We start from the raw sequence: 24,202 nt of genomic DNA, 5'->3' as shown, positions 1-24,202 counted from the left end.
TCTGCGTTGGTGCCCAGTCCAGGCACAGCGTCCAGTCCCGCTCCATGGCAGGAGCCTCCCCCTGCTCTGATGCCCAGTCCAGACAGTGTTCAGCCTGAGTCCATGGCTGGATCTGCAGGATTAGCGGGTACTTCGTCCCACACCAGAGCCGCCCCTGATGCTGGCGGATGAGCGGGTACTTCGCCCCGCACCAGAGCCGACACTAGACACCCCCCTGTCACGTCCTGACCATAGAAAGCCTGTATTTTCTATGATTGAGTAGATCAGGGTGTGACTAGGGGTGTTTAGTCTAGTCTGTTATTTCTATGTATTTTTCTATATTGGTGTTTGTGTATGATTCCCAATTAGAGGCAGTTGGTAATCGTTGTCTCTAATTGGGGATCATACTTAAGTTGCATTTTTTTCCACCTGTGGATTATGGGATATTGTTTGTTTAGTTGCCTGTTCGCACTACATTGTCATCACGGTTAGTTTATTCTTTATTTTGTTTCGTATTCGCTTAAGTTTCACTTTCTTTATTAAACATGTGGAACTCTATGTACGCTGCGACTTGGTCCGATCATCATTATTACGAACAACATGACACGTGTTCACTACACAGACCCACCATACTGCTCAACCAGTTACCTCAAACCAACTCCTGGGCAAAGAAGTCTCCTTCCAACTGAAATATAGCCCTATTGAGTAATGGCATACTTTATTCTTGGTTAATAGCTGAGCAGTTTCTCTGACATTATGCATTAAAACATGCATTTTTCATTGGAGCCCAATTAACCATAGGCTTATGGTGTGAGGCTATCACAGTTAGTCAGCCCAGGATATTTTTGGAAGTTCATGCTGACTACACGATCATGCCTGACTGTATTTCACTCTCTCTAGTTGAGCAGATCTAGGAATGCATGTGGAAAGGCCCCCTGGAATGAACTCTTGCTCAGAGTAATCCATCACATCATGTCCACAGCACACAGTGGTGCTGTGGGGCTATCTCAGAACTTGTGCAAGTCACTCAATTATCAGTAACTACTCGTAGATCCATTACTTCTAGCCAAGGCTTGTGACACTAGCAAGATACACTTTAATTGGGAATACATCAATCTGAGGTAAGTGAAGAGTTTCCAAAATGTTTGGCAAGGGAAACTACATCTTGTGTAATTAGCTACATAATTTATATCATAATTGATTTGTAGTAATCCTTTATGTTCTTTCAAGGTACATATGACTTGGATGAGCGAACGTTTGAATGTCCAATGTTTTAAAGTATTTACAGATTTTGGAGCTGCCTTCAAAGACATTCCATCCCTTGACTATGTGGAAATATGCACTAGTTTTAAAGAGCCTTCTGCTCAGTCTCAGTAAGGTCAGGCTAGAAAACACAGTCATTATTCATGAGTGCCTCACCTCCTCTCTGAGTGTACGGTGATGTTAACCAGGAGGGTCACATTGGAGGACATGCTGCTGCGGAGGCTGTGTGAGAGCAGCACTGGGCCTTTAATCATTAGATTAAGCACATCCTGAGTCACATGAAACCATTTTAACAAGGAGAAAAAGCAGAGCTGTTCATGAATCGTGTCACAACAGCTGCCAGTGAACACACCCCCTTTTAGTGTGAGATGGAGTCAATTAGAGGGAGGAAAACAATAGTTGGCCTTGCTAGCATTTCCTTGTCTCCATATAAAATTAGCTATTTTTTCCCCAGACCTGTGCCTCAACACAATCCTGTCTCGGAGCAGTATGGACAATTCCTTCGACAACAAGACTCTTCCTAGAGCTGGCCGCCTGGCCAAACCGAGCAATCTTGGGAGAAGGGCCTTGCTCAGGGAGGTGACCGAGAACCCGATGGTCACTCTGATAGAGCTCCAGAGTTTGTCTGTGGACATGGGAGACCAATCAGGCCTTTATGGTAGAGTAGCTAGATGGAAGCCACTCCCCAGTAAAAGGAACGTCAGCCCGCTTGGAGTTTGCCAAAAGGCACCTAAAGGACTGTGACCATGAGAAACAAGATTCTCCGGTCTGATGAAACCAAGATTGAACTCTTTGGCCTGAATGCCAAGCGTCACGTCTGGAGGACACCTGGCAGCATCCCTAAGGTGAAGCATCATGCTGTGGGGATGTTTTTCAGTGGCAGGGACTGGGAGACTAGTCAGGATCGAGGGAAAGATGAAAAGTAGAGATCCTTGATGAAAACTTGCTCAGAGTGCTCAGGACCTCAGACTCAGCCAAAGGTTCACCTTCCAACAGGACCACGAGGCTAAACACACAGCCAAGACAACGCAAGAGTGGCTTCAGCACAAGTCTCAATGTCTTTGAGTGGCCCAGCCAGAACCCAGACTTGAACTTAGCTGAAAATAGCTATGCCGTGACGCTCCCCATCCAACCTGACAGAGCTTGAGAGGTTATGCAGAGAATGGGAGAAACTCCCCAAATCAGGTGCCAAGCTTGTGGCATCATACTCTAGAAGACTCCAGGCTGTAATTGCTGCCAAAGGTGCTTCAACAAAGTACTGAGGAAAGGGTCTGAATACACATGTAAATGTAATACTTAAGTTTTATATTTGTAAGAAATTTGCAAACATTTCTAAAAACCAGTTTTTATTTTGTCATTATGGGGTAGTGTGTGGAGATTGAGAAAACAACCCCTTTATGGAAAAATGGAACTCACAATGGTGTTCTTCCTTTTGCTCTACGGCCCCCACAAGCATCTTGGGAGTCGTATTTAGCCGATCTGCAAACTTGCCTAGAATCAAACCAGGGTCTGTAGGGACACCTCTAGCACTGAGATGCAGTGCTTTAGACCGCTGCGCCACTTAAGAGCCACAAATTATAGGACAGATACTTCAGACCAAACCTATAGATTTTGGGAGGGGGGGGTGTAAACTGTTCCATGTAGTGAATCGGGTAATGAATAATAAAAAATACACATCAGTTTGTCTGGTTTGAATGCACCCTAATACAGCCCTTTAACTTTGGCATTCATAACACTGAGCTTTCTTTTGAAAAATGTGAAAACCTGGTGCACACACAGTGAAGGTGTAGACAAAATAATTGATTTCAAAGTAGTATAGAGTAGACAACACATTAAGTTCATCACCTTGGCCCTCCATAGTGATGGGATGATAGAATTGGGAAATATAGACAGCGTCTGATCACACAGATGGTATGCGATTTATTAATTTCTTTACAATAGGCAGCGGTAACAAATCCACAGTCCATAAAAGCATCCAGCCTGGCCCATCCTAATTGGCTTTGGCGCGGAGCTGTGCCCTCTTGCCCGTGACGGCCTGGAAACCAGCCTTGATGCTGGCAACGGAGCAGCGGGAGTGGCATGTCTCGCACTGCAGGAAGTAGAGTCGAGTGTCCTTCTGGAGGATGGTGTCGGGGGAGCGGCATGTATGGCACGTCACATACTCCTCTGTGAAGAGAGGGAAAGAAACACTGGCGTGAGACTGGGAAGTAAAGCGGATTTATCTAATTAATCTTAACAGTAAGTTATTCAAAATGCAATAAAAGAGCCTACGCTACAAATTGACAGAATGTGATCTCTGGAGAAACATCTCCAGCAGGTCTGGTTATGAGCATGGCTTGCAAACCATGCATCCCTATCATATTAAACACATTTGTGTAAGTACAGTAGATAAACACCATCCTCTCATTTGCAATTATATGATTAACTGAAATCAGACTTATATCAATTAAATAGAGATGTGTACAAAGGTAGGACAATTGTCAACACAAATACTTACTAATATATCTCCGTAAGACATTCTCTATCTGTTTCTGCTGGAATCTTCCTTTGATGATGAGCTGATTAGTTCCGTCTATAGAACCACTGTTGCAATAAAAAAACAGTTAAATTCATGAATCCATAGCATTCTTAGACTCATTCATTTAACAATTATAATTTAAGCATGATCAGTTTTTCTTCACTTGTCGACCCAAACCGTACCTTGTTCCAAGCTCAGCCAACAAGAAGGCCAGGAGATGTTTTGGCTGGCGATGCAACCTGTCAAGAAATTAGCAAATGATTAGCAAATCAACAAGTGAGAGTGAAAGTCATAAAAACTCCACATCTCTAAAAAAGGCAACAGGGGATCCCAGGGTACTGGCATATACGGTTGGGCGGTATCCAGATTTTCATAGTCATAACTTTTCTGTACCATACTGGAGTATACGGTATTTCCGGAACGGCACAAAGGGGAACTACAAAAAAAAAGTTTAAATTGGAACAGGGATCTTGATCCAGGTGGGAATTGAATGTAGCTTGATCTTGACATCTAGCCACTTAGCTAGCAAGTTCGAAAACCAAATGCATAGCTGGAGCCCTGCGCTGGATATTATTTGACATCGTAGACTTCTTAAAGTTATAACGTATAGTTAATAAGTAGTGGCATATTATTGAAAATAATACTGTCGGTATTTTGAAATACCCCGGTATATCGCCCAAGCCTAGTGGCATATCATTCTCACAGTTTGCAGATGTCTGTGAAGTTAACGAAGGAGGACTTCTTGGTGCCCACTCGGACCACCTGGGGAGGCTTCATGACAAACTTCCTCTTCTCCCCAGCCACCATGTCAGGGTTCTTTTCCCGCATGATGTTGAAGACGCGGTTCAGCAGCTATAAAGGGAGGGAGATGAGTCAGCCTGGATTTTAGGATGAAATACTTGGGAAACACCACATAAAAACATTCACGTCAACAAGACGTGAACAATTCATTTTCTAAATGAAGATGTGACTAACTATTCCTTTCTTTAAGGTCATGATGACCAGGTGTCTTGTCCTACATCTTAGGTCTCTAATGAAAATATTCAGTTGGTAATAACTTGGGTGTAATATTCCTCTAAAATCTTAAAAAGTCTCTTGACCCAGACTTAGATTGTACCTCGTCATATGTGTAGTCTCTCTCTGAGCCCGCCCACGCAGGGCCCGACTGTGTGCTGCTGAACGTGATGTCGTCAGTGTTCTTTCCATCTTCATCTTCCTGGGCTGTAAACCACAAGGTATGACGGACCAAAGGTCAGTTTGCATGCTGGTTGTATTAATTAAACGCATTATAGCTTGTAGCCTGTAAATTTGGTACACTCACCGTCATCTTTGATTTCCATGTCATCGTCCATGTCGAAATTCACAGCCTTTGATTTCCTTTTCTTTTTTCCTAGTTCCAACATCAAGTCGTCCTCGTCGTTGGTTTCGGAGGGCTCTGCCTCAATTTTCAACTCCTGTACATCGACAGTTTTGTAATACAGTCAATTTAATACATACTACAATGTCAAGCCACAACAGATACACTGTATAATTGAAAGAAACATAACATTTTAACTTTCTACATATGCAAGGATATATCTTATCCCTAAATATGAAACATGAAGTGGACAAACTACAAAGTTGAAAGGAATCCATTTAGTAGATAAGTCAACAAACATTATCATTTAACAGACGCTCTTGTGAAAACGTGTTAAAAAAGAAGGCAACATTCTACACACTAAGGTCCACTGGGTACTTGACCCAAAACATACCTTCATTCCATCCTCTACGTCATTGTCAAATGTCTTTGCTTTCTTCTTTTTCTTCTTCTTCTGGTTGAAGAAATTTAAGTCGTCCAGGTCATCAGAGATTTCTGGAAAACAAACAAACCCAGATCAAAAAGTTGTACTTACAACAGATCTTAGAAAATTCTGACTACATGCAAACTCACCCTTTAGGTTTATATTATGTTAAGGTCTCGCCTTCCTCACCTTTCCTCCTTCCCTCATCCTCATCAAAGTCCACCTCTCTGTCCTCTCCTCCATCCACCTCCACCTCCTTTGTTTCTGGCTGTGGAGCATCCTCACTGGCACCGTCCCCTCCTTCTTCATCCAACATGAAAGGCTTCTTCTTCTTTTTCTTCTTCTTGGACATGTTGGGGTCAAATATCATCTACAAAGCAAAAAGAAAAGTGTTACAAATGGCTGACCCCTATAACACTGTCAGTATTACATCTTGCAAATATAGCTAGCTTAAAAGCCTGTTGGGGATGACAAATATTGGCAGATGATGTGTTCCTAGTCAATGTTGCATCATGATAAGGAATTCATGTGTAATGTTAGCTAGCTTGCTGTCAGTAACTAGTTAGTATTTCGCTAGTCTGATTGTTCAGGTGAAAATGCACAATTAATTGGTATATACAGCCTGACATTGATGCCTCCAAAATCTTGTAAATGTTCCTTACAAGCCGTAATATTGAATACAATTCCATTTAACCTCGGGTTCCCGAGTGGCACAGCATCTCAGTGCTAGAGGTGTCACAACTAGAGGTCGACGATTAATCAGAATGGCAGATAAATTAGGGCCGATTTCAAGTTTTCATAACAACCGGAAATCGTTATTTTTGGGCGCCGCTGTGCCGATTTTTATTTATTTTACATATACCTTTATTTAACTCGGCAAGTCAGTTAAGAACACATTCTTATTTTCAGTGATGGCCGAGGAACGGTGGGTTAACTGCCTCGATCAGGGGCAGAACGACAGATTGTCCCCTTGTCAGCTCGGGGGATTCAATCTTGCAACCTTACAGTTAACTAGTCCAACGCAATAACGACCTGCCTCTCTCTCGTTGCACTCCACAAGGAGACGTTACGTGAATGCAGTAAGCCAAAGTAAGTTGCTAGCTAGCATTAAACTTATCTTATAAAAAACAATCAATCATAATCACTAGTTAACTACACATGGTTGATGATATTACTAGATATTATCTAGCGTGTCCTGTGTTGCATATAATCTGACTGAGCATACAAGCATACAAGTATCTAAGTATCTGACTGAGCGGTGGTAGGCAGAAGCAGGCGCGTAAACATTCATTCAAACAGCACTTTCGTGCGTTTTGCAAACAGCTCTTCGTTGTGCGTCAAGCCTTGCGCTGTTTATGACTTCAAGCCTATCAAGTCCCGAGATGAGGCTGGTGTAACCGAAGTGAAATGGCTAGCTAGGTAGCGAGCGCTAATAGAGTTTTAAACGTCACTCGCTCCGAGCCTTCTAGTGGTTGTTCCCCTTGCTCTGCATGGGTAACGCTGCTTCGATGGTGGCTGTTGTCGTTGTGTTGCTGGTTCGAGCCCAGGGAGGAGCGAGGAGAGGGATGGAAGCTATACTGTTACACTGGCAATATTAAAGTGCCTATAAGAACATTCAATAGTCAAAGTTTAATGAAATACAAATGGTATAGAGGGAAATAGTCAAATAATTCCTATAATAACTACAACCTAAAACTTCTTACCTGGGAATATTGAAGACTCATGTTAAAAGGAACAACCACTAGCTTTCATATGTTCTCATGTTCTGAACAAGGAACTGAAAAGTTAGCTTTCTTACTTACATAGCACATATTGCACTTTTACTTTCTTCCCAAAAAACTTTTGTTTTTGCATTATTTAAACCAAATTGAACATGTTTCACTATTTACTTGAGGCTAAATTGATTTTTATTGATATATTATATTAAGTTAAAATAAGTGTTCATTCAGTATTGTTGTAATTGTCATTATTACAAATAAATAAATAAATAAATATCGGCTGATTAATCGGTATCGGTTCAGTATCGGTGTTGAAAAAAATCATAATCGGTCGACCTTCTAGTAATCTAACAATTTCACAACAAAAAAACTAAAATACTGCAGTTCCCAATTCTAGGCTGTATCACAACCGGCCGTGATTGGGAGACCCATAAGGTGGTGCACAATTGGCCGAGTTTTCTTAACTGGCTTGCCTAGTTAAATAAATACTTCCTCCACTGGTTGTCTGAAGTTTTCCTTATGCAGCTCAAAATATGAGAATACATCCACAGGGAAGTATTGTTTACCCAACTTTATAGTGCTGATAGGTATATGGTTAGGCACAGAGAAAGTTAACTTTAAATTGGACATTATGTTTCTCTCGTCAGTAACTATTGAGCCAAGCATCGCATGACAAAAATGTCATATTGAAATCAGGGGAGGATGGAGAACCAAAATATTTCTTTTAAAATGACAATAAAATTGTGTTCATTATCCTCCTGATTCAGAAAATACTATTTGTATTGTCATAACATGATTTGTTCAATAGCTAGTTAACGAGAGAAATCGAATATCCAATATTAAACTATTTTTATCTCAGTACTCAAGATAAACGATACTTTAAATGTGGATATTTTGTCTCACATTTTGAGCAGCTAAAGGACAAACCGCAGATCACCGGTAGTTCAAATGTAATTTTATTCAACATTCTGGCTTGTAAGGAACATTTAGATGATTTTGCAGGCTTTACCGCCAGGCTGTTACTACTATAAAGTAATTAATTGTGTTAGCTAAACAATGTATCCAATTCCTTAGTGGAGCTGTATATGCTCATATTTAAGATAGCAACAACAATTAGACTGTTGGCCATATGGATGGAAACTAGCGGCGACGAATCACCTCCATTAGAGCACACAATGAAGAAATGTCTGTTCGTTAACTATAGTAGCTAGCTATTGCATTTTCAGCCAAATTAAATTGAATCAGAGACTTTCACACAATCACAAATAGTTCGCAAGCTACGTTGCTAGGATTTTTACTATTTTTTTTCGAAATGAAGCAGCTAAGGGGCGGCTAACGTTAGCCAGTTGTTAGTTAGCTAGCTTACTGCCTCATGTCATGCTCACATGTGTAGGCCATAATGACGTTTCTCATGAAGACGAATTTACAATGGTAAATCACTATATAAAACGGGATTAGTTACCTCGTCGTCTCCCGACATGTTTCCAGACTATGATAACGATGAAAATCCCGTGCAGTATGTGTTTTAACCAAACAAATCATTCAGTTTCGGGTTTCTTGCATCAGCTACCGGGCACTAGAAGATACGCAAGCGCAGAAGTTCCATCTTTCATGCGCATGTGTAGAAATATCTACTGGGATATGTTTTTTTTGTTTGTTACTCCACCTCAACCTTTAGGTCAATGTCAATATCTACGAAGATGGAGATAGGATAGGCTTTAAAGCAAGTATCTTTCACAAATTATGCATTACTATTATTTCTAACTTTTAAACTATTTATTTGTTAAGCCACAATAAAAATATTTCCATAGTTTTCTTTGCATAGTATTTATATTTACTACTGTATGTATATGTACAGAGCCTCCATTGAGATCCAAGGTTCAGAACATGTATTTCATGCATGTTATACCAAACAATGTGTTAGTTGCTGGAGCATTTTAATCAGAAACCCAGATATTTCTCCCAACAATTTTATGGTCTCAAAACATAATTATTTTGCACATAAGTTATACATTGGTGTTCTTATTTTGGGCCTGTGTTTAGCATTTTATAAGGATCACCATTAGCTGCTACTTTTCCTGTGGTCCAAACAGGAACAAAAACAACACATCAAAATGAAACAATAGTCTACATCAGGTAGGTAGCCTAGTGGTTAGAGCGTTGGACTAGTAACCGAAAGGTTGCAAGATTGAATCCCTGAGCTGACAAGGTAAAAATCTGTCGTTCTGCCCCTGAACAAGGCAGTTAACCCAGTGTTCCTAGGCCGTCAATGAAAATAAGAATTTGTTCTTAGCTGACTTGCCTAGTTAAATAAAGGTAATAAAAACAATACATAACACAAGACATTGTGCACTATACAAACAACAATACAATATCACAATGTGAGTGTGTGTTAGGGGAGGGTTTCCCAAACTCAGTCCTGGCCCCCTGGGTGGATTTTTTGTTTTTCCCCTAACACTATATAGCGGATTCGAATAACCAACTCATCATCAAGCTTTGATGATTTGAATAACAGAGTATATTACTTTCAAGTATATTACTTGCTAAAGTTCAGTCCCTGGACGATAAAGTAGACAAGCTCAAGGCAAGGATCTCCTTCCAGAGAGACATCAGGGACTATAACATACTCTGCTTTGCAGAATCATAGCTCTCTCCGGATATATTGTTCCAGTCCAGCGGGGTTCTCTCCACTGTGACGATTAGAACTTATCCAAATCAAAAGCTGTGGATAGATGGCAGCATTCACGCAAAACTGAAAGCTTGAACCACCACATTTAACCATGGCAAGGTGACTGGGAACATGGACGTGTACAAACAGACCAGCTATGACTTCCGTAATATAATCAAAGAGGCCAAACGACAGTACAGGGACAAAGTGGAGTCACAATTCAATGGCTCAAACACGAGACGTACGTGGCAGGGACTCCAGACAATCACGTATTATAAAGGGAAAGCCAGTCACGTCGCAAACACCAACGCCTAAGCTCCCGGACGAGAAAAACACCTTCTCAGCCCGCTTTGAGGAAGACACCATCGTGCAATTGGCATACCAGGCGATGATACAGCCCAACAGAATCCTCTCAATTGTGCATCTGTAGATGTTTGTGAGGGTTTTAGGGGCCAAACAAACTGAAATGGTCCACCCACACAGACAGTGTGGTGAAGAAGGCACAACAGCGCCTCTTCAACCTCAGGAGGCTGAAGAAATTTGGCTTGTCGCCCAAAACCCTGATAAACTTTTACAGATGCACAATCGAGACCATCCTGTCGGGCTGTATCACAACCTGGTACGGCAACTGCACCGCCCTCAAACGCAAGGCTCTCCAGAGGGTGGTGTGGTCTGCACAACGCATCACCGGGGGCAAACTATCTGCCCTCCATGACACCTACAGCACCCGATGTCACAGGAAGGCCAAAAAAATCATCAAGGATAACAACCACCCGAGCCACTACCTGTTCACACCGCTATTATCCAGTAGGTGAGGTCAGTACATGTGCATCAAAGCTGGGACGGAGAGATTGAGAAACAGCTTCTATCTCCAGGCCAAACTGCTAAACAGCAATCACATACTCAGAGAGGCTGCTGCCCACGCCGAGACCTGATCACTTTAATAAATGGATCACGAGTCACTTTAAACAATCCCAATTTAAATAATGACACCTTAATAATGTTTATATAGCTTACATTACTCATATTACATGTATATACTGTATTTTATACCATCTACTGCACCTTGTCTATGCCGCTCGGCCATCGCTCATCCATGTATTTATATGTACATATTCTCATTCACACCTTTAGATTTGTGTGTATTAGGTAGTTGTTGGGGAATTGTTAGATTACGTGTTAGATTTGTGTATATTAGGTAGTTGTTGGGAATTTTTAGATTATTTGTTAGATATTACTGCACTGTTGGAACTATAAGCACAAGCATTTTGCTACACTCGTATTAACAACTGTTAACCATGTGGATGTGACCAGTAACATTTTATTTGATTTTAAGTCTCGGTCCAAAAGGCTCCTTAACAGATTCAACCCCCAAGCCGTAAGTATGTGGAACAATGAATCAAATGACCACCCGGACTATTTGCATTGACACCCCACCTTTGTTTTTACACTGCTGCTACTCACTGTCTATTATCTATGCATAGTCACTTTAGCCATACCTGCATGTGGGGTCCTTCTGTAGCTCAGTTGGTAGAGCATGGCGCTTGTAACGCCAGGGTAGTGGGTTTGATTCCCGGGATCACCCATACGTAGAATGTATGCACACATGACTGTAAGTCGCTTTGGATAAAAGCGTCTGCTAAATGGCATATATTATTATTATGTACAAATTACCCAAAAACCCTTCACTAACCTGTACCCCCGTACACTGACTCGGTACCAGGACCCTCTGTATATAGCCTCGTTAATGTCATTTTATTGTCTTTCTTTTTTGTATTTCATTGTTGGTTTAAGGGCTTGCAAGTAATCATTTCACAGTAAAGTCTAATCTGTTGTATTCGGCGCATGTGAAAAATAACATTTGAGGATGATGCCTCTCCTTAATGTCAATATGTCTTGTCCATTGCTGTTCTGGTTAGTGTTTATTGGCTTATTTCACTGTAGAGCATCTAGTCCTGCTCACTATACCTTATCCAATTTATTAGTTCCACCACCCACACATGCAATGCCATCTCCTGGTTTCAATGATGTTTCTAGAGACAATATCTCTCTCTTCATCACTCAATACCTAGGTTTACCTCCACTGTATTCACATCCTACCATACCTTTGTCTGTACATTATACCTTGATGCTATTTTTATCGCCCCCAGAAACCTCCAGTTACTCTCTGTTCCAGACGTTCTAGACGACCAATTCTTATTGCTTTTAGCCGTACCCTTATTCTTCTCCTCCTATGTTCCTCTGGCGATGTAGAGGTGAATCTAGGCCCTGCAGTGCCTAGCTCCACTCCTATTCCCCAGGCGCTCTCTTTTGATGACTTCTGTAACCGTAATAGCCTTGGGTTCATGCATGTTAACATTAGAAAGAAGCCTCCTCCCTAAGTTTGTTCTATTCACTGCTTTAGCACACTCTGCCAACCCGGATGTTCTAGCTGTGTCTGAATCCTGGCTTAGGAAGACCACCAAAAATTCTGAAATTTTAATTCCAAATTACAACATTTTCAGAGAAGATAGAACTGCCAAAGGGGGCGGTGTTGCAATCTACTGCAAAGATAGCCTGCAGAGTTCTGTCCTACTATCCAGGTCTGTACCCAAACAATTTGAACTTCTACTTTTAAAAATCCACCTCTCTAAAAACAAGTCTCTCACCGTTGCCGCCTGCTATAGACCACCCTCTGCCCCCAGCTGTGCTCTGGACACCATATGTGAACTGATTGCCCCCCATCTATCTTCAGAGCTCGTGCTGCTAGGCGACCTAAACTGGAACATGCTTAACACCCCAGCCATCCTACAATCTAAACTTGATGCCCTCAATCTCACTCAAATTATCAAGGAATCTACCAGGTACCCCACCCCCCCAAAGCCTTAAACACGGGCACCCTCATAGATATCATCCTAACCAACTTCCCCTCTAAATACACCTCTGCTGTCTTCAACCGAGATCTCAGCGATCACTGCCTCATTGCCTGCATCCGTAATGGGTCAGCGGTCAAACGACCTCCACTCATCACTGTAAAACGCTCCCTGAAACACTTCAGCGAGCAGGCCTTTCTAATCGACCTGGCCGGGGTATCCTGGAAGGATATTGATCTCATCCCGTCAGTAGAGGATGCCTGGATATTTTTTTTAAATGCCTTCCTAACCATCTTAAATAAACATGCCCCATTCAAGAAATGTAGAACCAGGAACAGATATAGCCCTTGGTTCTCCCCAGACCTGACTGCCCTTAACCAAAACAAAAACATCCTATGGCGTTCTGCATTAGCATCGAACAGCCACCGTGATATGCAGCTGTTCAGGGAAGCTAGAAACCGTTATACACAGGCAGTTAGAAAAGCCAAGGCTAGCTTTTTCAAGCAGAAATTTGCTTCCTGCAACACTAACTCAAAAAAGTTCTGGGACACTGTAAAGTCCAAGGAGAATAAGAACACCTCCTCCCAGCTGCCCACTGCACTGAAGATAGGAAACACTGTCACCACTGATAAAATCCACCATAATTGAGAATTTCAATAAGCATTTTTCTACAGCTGGCCATGCTTTCCACCTGGCTACTCCTACCCCGGTCAACAGCACTGCACCCCCAACAGCAACTCGCCCAAGCCTTCCCCATTTCTCCTTCTCCCAAATCCATTCAGCTGATGTTCTGAAAGAGCTGAAAAATCTGGACCCCTACAAATCAGCCGGGCTAGACAATCTGGACCCTTTCTTTCTAAAATTATCTGCCGAAATTGTTGCCACCCCTATTACTAGCCTGTTCAACCTCTCTTTCGTGTCGTCTGAGATTCCCAAAGATTGGAAAGCAGCTGCGGTCATTCCCCTCTTCAATGGGGGGGACACTCTTGACCCAAACTGCTACAGACCTATATCTATCCTACCATGCCTTTCTAAGGTCTTCGAAAGCCAAGTCAACAAACAGATTACTGACCATTTCGAATCTCATCATACCTTCTCTGCTATGCAATCTGGTTTCAGAGCTGGTCATGGGTGCACCTCAGCCACGCTCAAGGTCCTAAACGATATCTTAACCGCCATCGATAAGAAACATTACTGTGCAGCCGTATTCATTGATCTGGCCAAGGCTTTCGACTCTGTCAACCACCACATCCTCATCGGCAGACTCTACAGCCTTGGTTTCTCAAATGATTGCCTCGCCTGGTTCACCAACTACTTCTCTGATAGAGTTCAGTGTGTCAAATCGGAGGGTCTGCTGTCCGGACCTCTGGCAGTCTCTATGGGGGTGCCACAGGGTTCAATTCTTGGACCGACTATCTTCTCTGTATACATCAATGAGGTCGCTCTTGCTGCTGGTGAGTCCCTGATCCACCTCTACGCAGACGACACCATTCTGTATACTTCCGGCCCTTCTTTGGACACTATGTTAACAACCCTCCAGGCAAGCTTCAATGCCATACAACTCTCCTTCCGTGGCCTCCAATTGCTCTTAAATACAAGTAAAACTAAATGCATGCTCTTCAACCGATCGCTACCTGCACCTACCCGCCTGTCCAACATCACTACTCTGGACGGCTCTGACTTAGAATACGTGGACAACTACAAATACTTAGGTGTCTGGTTAGACTGTAAACTCTCCTTCCAGACCCATATCAAACATCTCCAATCCAAAGTTAAATCTAGAATTGGCTTCCTATTTCGCAACAAAGCATCCTTCACTCATGCTGCCAAACATACCCTTGTAAAACTGACCATCCTACCAATCCTCGACTTTGGCGATGTCATTTACAAAATAGCCTCCAATACCTTACTCAACAAATTGGATGCAGTCTATCACAGTGCAATCCATTTTGTCACCAAAGCCCCATATACTACCCACCATTGCGACCTGTACGCTCTCGTTGGCTGGCCCTCACTTCATACTCGTCGCCAAACCCACTGGCTCCATGTCATCTACAAGACCCTGCTAGGTAAAGTCCCCCCTTATCTCAGCTCGCTGGTCACCATAGCATCTCCCACCTGTAGCACACGCTCCAGCAGGTATATCTCTCTGGTCACCCCCAAAACCAATTCTTTCTTTGTCTGCCTCTCCTTCCAGTTCTCTGCTGCCAATGACTGGAACGAACTACAAAAATCTCTGAAACTGGAAACACTTATCTCCCTCACTAGCTTTAAGCACCAACTGTCAGAGCATCTTACAGATTACTGCACCTGTACATAGCCCACCTATAATTTAGCCCAAACAACTACCTCTTTCCCAACTGTATTTAATTTATTTATTTATTTTGCTCCTTTGCACCCCATTATTTTTATTTCTACTTTGCACATTCTTCCATTGCAAAACTACCATTCCAGTGTTTTACTTACTATATTGTGTTTACTTTGCCACCATGGCCTTTTTTGCCTTTACCTCCCTTCTCACCTAATTTGCTCACATTGTATATAGACTTGTTTATACTGTATTATTGACTGTATGTTTGTTTTACTCCATGTGTAACTCTGTGTCATTGTATGTGTCGAACTGCTTTGCTTTATCTTGGCCAGGTCGCAATTGTAAATGAGAACTTGTTCTCAACTTGCCTACCTGGTTAAATAAAGGTGAAATAAAATACATAAATAAATCAATTTGATTTTGAAGCAAGTGGGGCAAACAGACTGGGACAGGGAGAGATTAAATATGTCCGTAAACACTCCAGACACTTGGTCTGCACATGCTCTGAGGACACATATGGGATGCCGTCTGGGCCAACAGCCTTGCGAGGGTTAACACGCTTAAATGTCTTACTCACATCGGCGACGGAGAACGATAGCTAACAGTCCTGTGTTTTCCTCAAAGTGGGCGAAGAAGGTGTTTAGCTTCTCAGGGAGCGAAGTGTCGGTGTCTGCGACGTGGCTGGCTTTCCCTTCATATCCCGTGATTGTCTGGAGTCCCTGCCACATACATCTCGTGTCTGAGCCAATGAATTGGGATGATTGCCTTACACAGGGTCTGTTTGTACACATACATGTTCCCAGTCACCTTGCCGTGGTTACAGAGTCAGTGTATACGTCAATACTATTTTCACAGGCAAACCGGAAAAATTCCCAGTCCGTGTGATCAAAACAATCTTGAAGCATAGATTGCGATTGGTCAAACCAAAGTTGAACAGTTCTTACCACAGGTACTTCCTGTTTAAATTTCTACCAATAGGAGGAGAGGAGCAAAATGGAATCATGATCTGATTTGCTGAAAGGAGGGTGGGGGAGGGCCTTGTAGCCGTCCTGGAAGCAGGAGTAGCACAGGTAATGTGTTGATAGAACTTCAGTAGCGGTTTCCTCAGATTTCCTTTACTAAGTTTCCAGTTTGCACAAAGTCCAGTGTAGTTACTTGAGAGCCGTCACAGTGTTGGCTTCGGGGGACTTTACACCACCATAACGATGACTGAAGAAAATTATCTCGGGAGGCAATGTGGTTGGCATTTGATGGTGAGATATTCCAGATCGGGAAAACAAAAGGATTTGAGATCCTGTAAGTTACCACAATCACACCATGAGTAGTTAATCATGATGGTTCTACCTTAAAAGTTTTGAGCTTATGCTGTGACTATTAGTGGTAGATGGTGGCATTCTGTCATTGCACCAAACTATCACAAGGGGGAGTTAGAATGCTGATCTATCGGTGGATATGTTAACTTCTTCGGGACTATTGTCCCGACACGGGACGGTTGAGCTAACGTAGGCTAATGCGATTAGCATGAGGTTGTAAGTAACAAGAACATTTCCCAGGACATAGACATATCTGACATTGGCAGAAAGCTTACATTCTTGCTAATCTAACTGCACTGTCCAATTTACAGTAGCTATTACTGTGAAATAATACCATGCTATTGTTTGAGAAGAGTGCACAATTTTGAACATGAAACGTTATTAATATACAAATTAGGCACATTTGGGCAATTTTGAAACAAAATTTTGAACAGAAATGCAATGGTTCATTGGATCAGTCTAAAACTTTGCACATACACTGCTGCCATCTAGTAGCCAAAATCTAAATTGCACTTGGGCTGGAATAATACATTATGGCCTTTCTCTTGCATTTCACAGATGATGGTACAAAAAAATACCAAATAACTTTTTTCAGATCTATTGTGTTATATTCTCCTACATTACTTTCACATTTCCACAAACTTCAAAGTGTTTCCTTTCAAACGGTACCAAGACTATGCATATCCTTGCTTCAGGGCCTGAGCTACAGGAAGTTAGATTTGGGTATGTAATTTTAGGCGAACATTGAAAAAAAGTGCCGGATCCTTGAGAGGTTTTAATGGAGGTGTTTTCAGTCTGAGTCTCTCTTCTCTGGCACTAGAGTCCTGCATCAGGCAGCAACAACAACAAAAAATGTTGGTTATCCTGGAGCATTTAACGCATATTGAAGATAGAAGCCGCCTCCTAATGAGTTGCGAGCTGATCTGTTATCCAACTATTATTTTTTAAATGATTATTAACCTTGTACCTAAAGCTCCTTAGATATTCTCAATGACCAGATTTGTCCTAATGAAAAATGCCCCTTATTATTTTGGAATCCTCCAATCCTCTAAATTTAATTAGATCTACAGGGATATTTACTGATCTGCAAGTATTTTCATTTAGAAGCCACCTCTTAAAAAAACTATACATTGGGGATATTTAAAAATTGGTTTCAATTGTGGGTCAGTATCAATAATGTACCAGTGCTTCCTGGTAATGTTCTTAAATACCGTCCCCAATTGTGAGTATTGGGTGAAGCATGATGGGACATGTTCTGCTTTTTCTTTCAATTTGGTTGAAGGCTTTCCAACTGTGTTAGTCCTTCAAAACGATCATTGGCATGTTTTACCCAATTGACTTTGTACCCGCCTTAAATATTTGTGTGAGATCTGTGGTCTGTTTCTAATAAGAAGCATCAGAACTGCACCTTCTGCGACTGAATTGACTCATAGGGAGACTTTTAATAGGTGGATGTGGACGAAAGCTGTCACCTCCAAGGAGGGTATTCCTGTCCTTAGGTTTCCAATAGAGATTTGTACAGAGGGAGGTTCTCTATAATAACCATCACATCAAGAAAATTGATTTGTGATTGGTCATAGTTAATGGTGAAATTAAGGTGTTCAATCATAGAGTTTAGATAAGCATGGAATTCCAAAAGTTATTCCTATGTCCCTGTATAGATCATTAAAATGTTATACAAATATCTCAGAATTAGGAGAGAAAGGTGTTAAGGTCTGGATTCAGCACCACCTGGATTTCAAACATTTCTAGATTTAAACTCAGCAAAGAAATAACACGATTCAACAACTGAGGCATAAACTGAACAAGTTCCACAGACATGTGTCTATCACAAACGGAATAATGTGTCCCTGAACCAAGGGGGGGGTCAAAATCAAAAGTAACAGTGAGTATCTGGTGTGGCCACCAGCTGCATTAAGTACTGCAGTGCATCTCCTCCTTATGGACTGCACCAGATTTGCCCGTTCTTGCTGAGAGATGTTACCTCACTCTTCCACCAAGGCACCTGCATGTTCCCGGACATTTCTGGTGGGAATGGCCCTAGCCCTCACCCTCTGATCCAACAGGTTCCAGACATGCTCAATGGGATTGAGATCCGGGCTCTTCGTTGCTCAGTCCGATGATGCTGTGACACACCGTCCCAGACCATGACGGACCCTCCACCTCCATCCCGCTCCAGAGTACAGGCCTCGGTGTAACGCTCATTCCTTCGACAATAAACGTGAATCCGACCATCACCCCTGAAACAAAACCGCGACTCGTCTATTTTTATCCAATGTAAAAAACACGATTTTGCTACACAAGACTGAATCGAGCCGCTCAGTCACATATATGACCTCCCCCCCACACTTAAAGTTGTCAGTCCCTGGCAACAGCTATTACTACAGTACAGTACTTAGCTCTGGCAGGTAACCGAAAGTGTACATTCAGAGTGCCCGAAAATCACCACACAGTAGTGTTTGGTCCAGTCTCAGCCTCTACTAGTGGTTCTGGGGCATCTGCGGGTGCACGTGGAGCAGGAAAAAGACTGGGTTTAAAGCATTTCTAGTCCTTTCTTTCCCTGTAGTCCTTTCTTTCCCTGTGTCTCAGACCTGACACGATACAAATGTCCTCCTTCCCCATACTGGCCCACTACAACACAAGGCTCTGGATCTCACCAACCCCCCAGCTTCCCTTGTGTCTGCCTACGCCTGCTTTTCCTCCAGAACCTTTCTCCCTGGGCTAAGGGTGAGTCCTGGGCCTTATGGTCATATTATCTCTTGTGTTGCTCGGAGGCCTGGTCAATCTTCCTCTTAGCAAGGGAGTAAGCAAAATCAACTGTTCATGATGTTCCCCCAACCAACTGTCCCTTTCATACCTGACCTGAGGGTTGTCCACCCCCAGTTCAACATCCACAGGCAGTCTTACATACCAGCCAAACATGAGGCACGAGGCGGCATAGCCAGTGGGACTGTGTTCTGTGTGTTGAACGCCTTGACCAACCAAACCAGTGACCATATTTCTCCTCTACCAGGGTGCGGAGCATGTTTATCAAGGATTGGTGCAGCCGCTCACACATTCTGTTCCTGTTTCATCCTGCTTTTGGCGACATCATAAAAGGTTAAACAGTTAAACATCAAATTTGACTCAAAATTGGGACCCTGGTCAGAGTGAAAATGTATGGGGCAACATAACTTTTCTGTCACTGTCCTTTTCAATGCAAGTAGTTCCCATTTTAACTTCTTGAATCTAGGGGGCACAATTTTCATTTTTTGAAAAATAACGTCCCCAAAGTAAACAGGCTATTTTGTCAGGACAAGATGCTAGAAAATGCATAGAATTGACAGCTTAGGATAGAAAACACTCTAAAGTTTACAAAACTGTAAAAATAATGTCTGTGAGTATAACAGAATTGATTGTTGTTCCAAGATGGCGTAGCAGTCGGACGTGTGTTTAGTCTTGTCCCGTCCTGTCTAGTGTAAATATAGTTTTATTCGTTTTTTTTTCTGTATATATTTCGTACATATTTTAATCTCACTTTCCAACTAGAGCTGAATATACTCTCCTGCAACCCGCATCACCCAATGTGGCACGGATCTGCTTTTTCTATACTTTACTTTAGAACCGGAACCCCCATCAGAAGCTAGCCAGCTAACTAGCTACTAGCTAGTACTCAGTTAGCCATTGCTAGCGGTCTTCAAAGCTAACTAGGACACCAGCGCGACATCAACCCAGAGCACATCAGACTGCTTTTTCTCCGGATTCCTACCGCAAGCTCTGAACCTTTACACCGGATCATCGCAACTAGCTAGCTGCAATCCGAGTGGCTACTCCTGGCTGACGTCTCTGTCCCAAAACAAGCACCAATTAGCCTTGAGCTAGCCTCGAGCTAAGCCCATCTCCCGACTAGCCGAAGAGGCCCAACAATACCTCTTTTGCCAATTGGCCTGGACCCTTTACTGCCGACACGGAGCCCCGCCGATCCATCACGACTGGTCCGCCGACATAATCGTCCGAGGTGGTTTCAACAGGCTTTTTCGTTGCGACATCGTCAAAGATCCATCTGCCGTCCAAGGCCTGCGAGCTTTCTGAAACGCTGTGTCTCCAGCTCACCTAGCGTACTAGAGCACCTGTAGCATACTCCTGGGCTACAATTACCCGGGCCCACGACCGGTCTGTCGATGTCACCGCATGAAGAGGAATAAACAGACTCACCCCATCGCGACGTCCCCCCAAAGGTTAACTCTCTAGCCCTCGCTATCTCCCTGCTTGCTAATTCGGCCTGCTAACGGCTAGCTTGTCTAGCCCGGGCCTACGAACTGTTAGCTTGTTAGCACAGGCCTGCTAACCATCTGAATCACTGCATCCCAAACACTCTGAACCCTTTTACTTTCTATCTCTTTTTGATTTTTATTTTGTTTATACCTTCCGGAAACTTGCCTCACCCACTGTGGTACGGAATCGCTGTTACTTTTAATTTTTATTTTATTTTTATGACACACTCAAGAACCTCCAGACGCGAACCAGCTAACTAGCTACAAGCTATTTAGTCATTGTTAGTTTAAAAAAAATTTAAAAAAATAAATAAAAAAAACCTGGATAACACTCGCCAGCCCAGCCCCCCTGCCCCATCCACCGCTGCCCCCTGGACACTGATCTCTTGGCTACATAGCTGACGCACACTGGACTGCCCATTAATCACGGTACTCCACTCTGCTTGTTTGTTGTATCTGTCGGCCCAGTTGCCTAGTCAACGCCATTTTACCTGCTGTTTGTTGTGCTAGCTGATTAGCCTCGCCCACTGTTTTAGCTAGCTTTCTCAATTCAACACCTGTGACTACTGTATGCCTCGCTGTATGTCTCTCTCAAATGTCAATATGCCTTGTATACTGTTGTTCAGGTTAGTTATCATTGTTTTAGTTCACAATGGAGCCCCTAGATCCACTCTGCATACCCCTGTTACCTCCCTTGTCCCACCCCCCACACATGCGGTGACATCACCCATTACAACCAGCATGTCCAGAGATACTACCTCTCTCATCATCACCCAGTGCCTGGGCTTACCTCCGCTGTACCCGCACCCCACCATACCCCTGTCTGCACATTATGCCCTGAATATATTCTACCATGCCCAGAAACCTGCTCCTCTTATCCTCTGCCCCCAACGCTCTAGGCGACCAGTTTTGATAGCCTTTAGCCGTACCCTCATACTACTCCTTCTCTGTTCCGCGGGTGATGTGGAGGTAAACCCAGGCCCCGCATGTCCCGAGGTACCCTCATTTGTTGACTTCTGTGATCGAAAAAGTCTTGGTTTTATGCATGTCAACATCAGAAGCCTCCTCCCTAAGTTTGTTTTACTCACTGCTTTAGCACACTCTGCTAACCCTGATGTCCTTGCCGTGTCTGAATCCTGGCTCAGGAAGGCCACCAAAAATTCAGAGATTTCCATACCCAACTATAACATCTTCCGTCAAGATAGAACTGCCAAAGGGGGCGGAGTCGCAGTCTACTGCAATACGCTCGACCTCATCTTTACTAGATGCTGTTCTTCCACTAACCTCATTGCAACTCCCCTCCAAGTCTCCGACCACTGCCTTGTATCCTTTTCCCTCTCGCTCTCATCCAACACCTCCCACACTGCCCCTACTCGGATGGTATCGCGCCGTCCCAACCTTCGCTCTCTCTCCCCCGCTACTCTCTCCTCTTCCATCCTATCATCTCTTCCCTCCGCTCAAACCTTCTCCCACCTATCTCCTGATTCTGCCTCCTCAACCCTCCTCTCCTCCCTCTCTGCATCCCTTGACTCTCTATGTCCCCAATCCTCCAGGCCGGCTCGGTCCTCCCCTCCCGCTCCGTGGCTCGATGACTCATTGCGAGCTCACAGAACAGGGCTCCGGGCAGCCGAGCGGAAATGGAGGAAAACTCGCCTCCCTGCGGACCTGGCATCCTTTCACTCCCTCCTCTCTACATTTTCCTCCTCTGTCTCTGCTGCTAAAGCCACTTTCTACCACGCTAAATTCCAAGCATCTGCCTCTAACCCTAGGAAGCTCTTTGCCACCTTCTCCTCCCTCCTGAATCCTCCGCCCCCCCCCCCCCTCCTCCCTCTCTGCAGATGACTTCGTCAACCATTTTGAAAAGAAGGTCGACGACATCCGATCCTCGTTTGCTAAGTCAAACGACACCGCTGGTTCTGCTCACACTGCCCTACCCTGTGCTCTGACCTCTTTCTCCCCTCTCTCTCCAGATGAAATCTCGCGTCTTGTGACGGCCGGCCGCCCAACAACCTGCCCGCTTGACCCTATCCCCTCCTCTCTTCTCCAGACCATTTCCGGAGACCTTCTCCCTTACCTCACCTCGCTCATCAACTCATCCCTGACCGCTGGCTACGTCCCTTCCGTCTTCAAGAGAGCGAGAGTTGCACCCCTTCTGAAAAAACCTACACTCGATCCCTCCGATGTCAACAATTACAGACCAGTATCCCTTCTTTCTTTTCTCTCCAAAACTCTTGAACGTGCCGTCCTTGGCCAGCTCTCCCGCTATCTCTCTCTGAATGACCTTCTTGATCCAAATCAGTCAGGTTTCAAGACTAGTCATTCAACTGAGACTGCTCTCCTCTGTATCACGGAGGCGCTCCGCACTGCTAAAGCTAACTCTCTCTCCTCTGCTCTCATCCTTCTAGATCTATCGGCTGCCTTCGATACTGTGAACCATCAGATCCTCCTCTCCACCCTCTCCGAGTTGGGCATCTCCGGCGCGGCCCACGCTTGGATTGCGTCCTACCTGACAGGTCGCTCCTACCAGGTGGCGTGGCGAGAATCTGTCTCCTCACCACGCGCTCTCACCACTGGTGTCCCCCAGGGCTCTGTTCTTGGCCCTCTCCTATTCTCGCTATACACCAAGTCACTTGGCTCTGTCATAACCTCACATGGTCTCTCTTATCATTGCTATGCAGACGACACACAATTAATCTTCTCCTTTCCCCTTCTGATGACCAGGTGGCGAATCGCATCTCTGCATGTCTGGCAGACATATCAGTGTGGATGACGGATCACCACCTCAAGCTGAACCTCGGCAAGACGGAGCTGCTCTTCCTCCCGGGGAAGGACTGCCCGTTCCATGATCTCGCCATCACGGTTGACAACTCCATTGTGTCCTCCTCCCAGAGCGCCAAGAACCTTGGCGTGATCCTGGACAACACCCTGTCGTTCTCAACCAACATCAAGGCGGTGGCCCGTTCCTGTAGGTTCATGCTCTACAACATCCGCAGAGTACGACCCTGCCTCACACAGGAAGCGGCGCAGGTCCTAATCCAGGCACTTGTCATCTCCCGTCTGGATTACTGCAACTCGCTGTTGGCTGGGCTCCCTGCCCGTGCCATTAAACCCCTTCAACTCATCCAGAACGCCGCAGCCCGTCTGGTGTTCAACCTTCCCAAGTTCTCTCACGTCACCCCGCTCCTCCGTTCTCTCCACTGGCTTCCAGTTGAAGCTCGCATCCGCTACAAGACCATGGTGCTTGCCTACGGAGCTGTGAGGGGAACGGCACCTCAGTACCTCCAGGCTCTGATCAGGCCCTACACCCAAACAAGGGCACTGCGTTCATCCATCCACCTCTGGCCTGCTCGCCTCCCTACCACTGAGGAAGTACAGCTCCCGCTCAGCCCAGTCAAAACTGTTCGCTGCCCTGGCACCCCAATGGTGGAACAAACTCCCTCACGACGCCAGGACAGCGGAGTCAATCACCACCTTCCGGAGACACCTGAAACCCCACCTCTTTAAGGAATACCTAGGATAGGATAAGTAATCCCTCTCACCCCACCC

The 24,202-nt window shown here is 44.1% G+C and overlaps 1 protein-coding gene across 1 annotated transcript; it reads right to left on the bottom strand.

Moving 5' to 3' along the window:
- Positions 1–3,137: 3,137 nt before the first annotated feature.
- LOC124003214 (eukaryotic translation initiation factor 2 subunit 2-like) lies at positions 3,138–8,880 on the bottom strand. The gene is made up of 9 exons (XM_046311296.1): positions 8,722–8,880; positions 5,731–5,911; positions 5,512–5,612; positions 5,082–5,214; positions 4,878–4,981; positions 4,464–4,612; positions 3,943–3,999; positions 3,740–3,825; positions 3,138–3,408 (listed from the first exon to the last, which is right to left on the bottom strand). The coding sequence occupies exons 1-9, from the start codon at positions 8,737–8,739 to the stop codon at positions 3,233–3,235; spliced, it is 1,005 nt and encodes a 334-aa protein (XP_046167252.1). The 5' UTR covers positions 8,740–8,880; the 3' UTR covers positions 3,138–3,232.
- Between the last annotated feature and the right edge of the window lie 15,322 nt (positions 8,881–24,202).

The sequence above is a fragment of the Oncorhynchus gorbuscha genome, linkage group LG18, assembly GCF_021184085.1.
Source record: "Oncorhynchus gorbuscha isolate QuinsamMale2020 ecotype Even-year linkage group LG18, OgorEven_v1.0, whole genome shotgun sequence".
Taxonomy (NCBI): Eukaryota; Metazoa; Chordata; class Actinopteri; order Salmoniformes; family Salmonidae; genus Oncorhynchus; species Oncorhynchus gorbuscha.
This window is presented reverse-complemented; position numbering and strand designations above follow the sequence as displayed.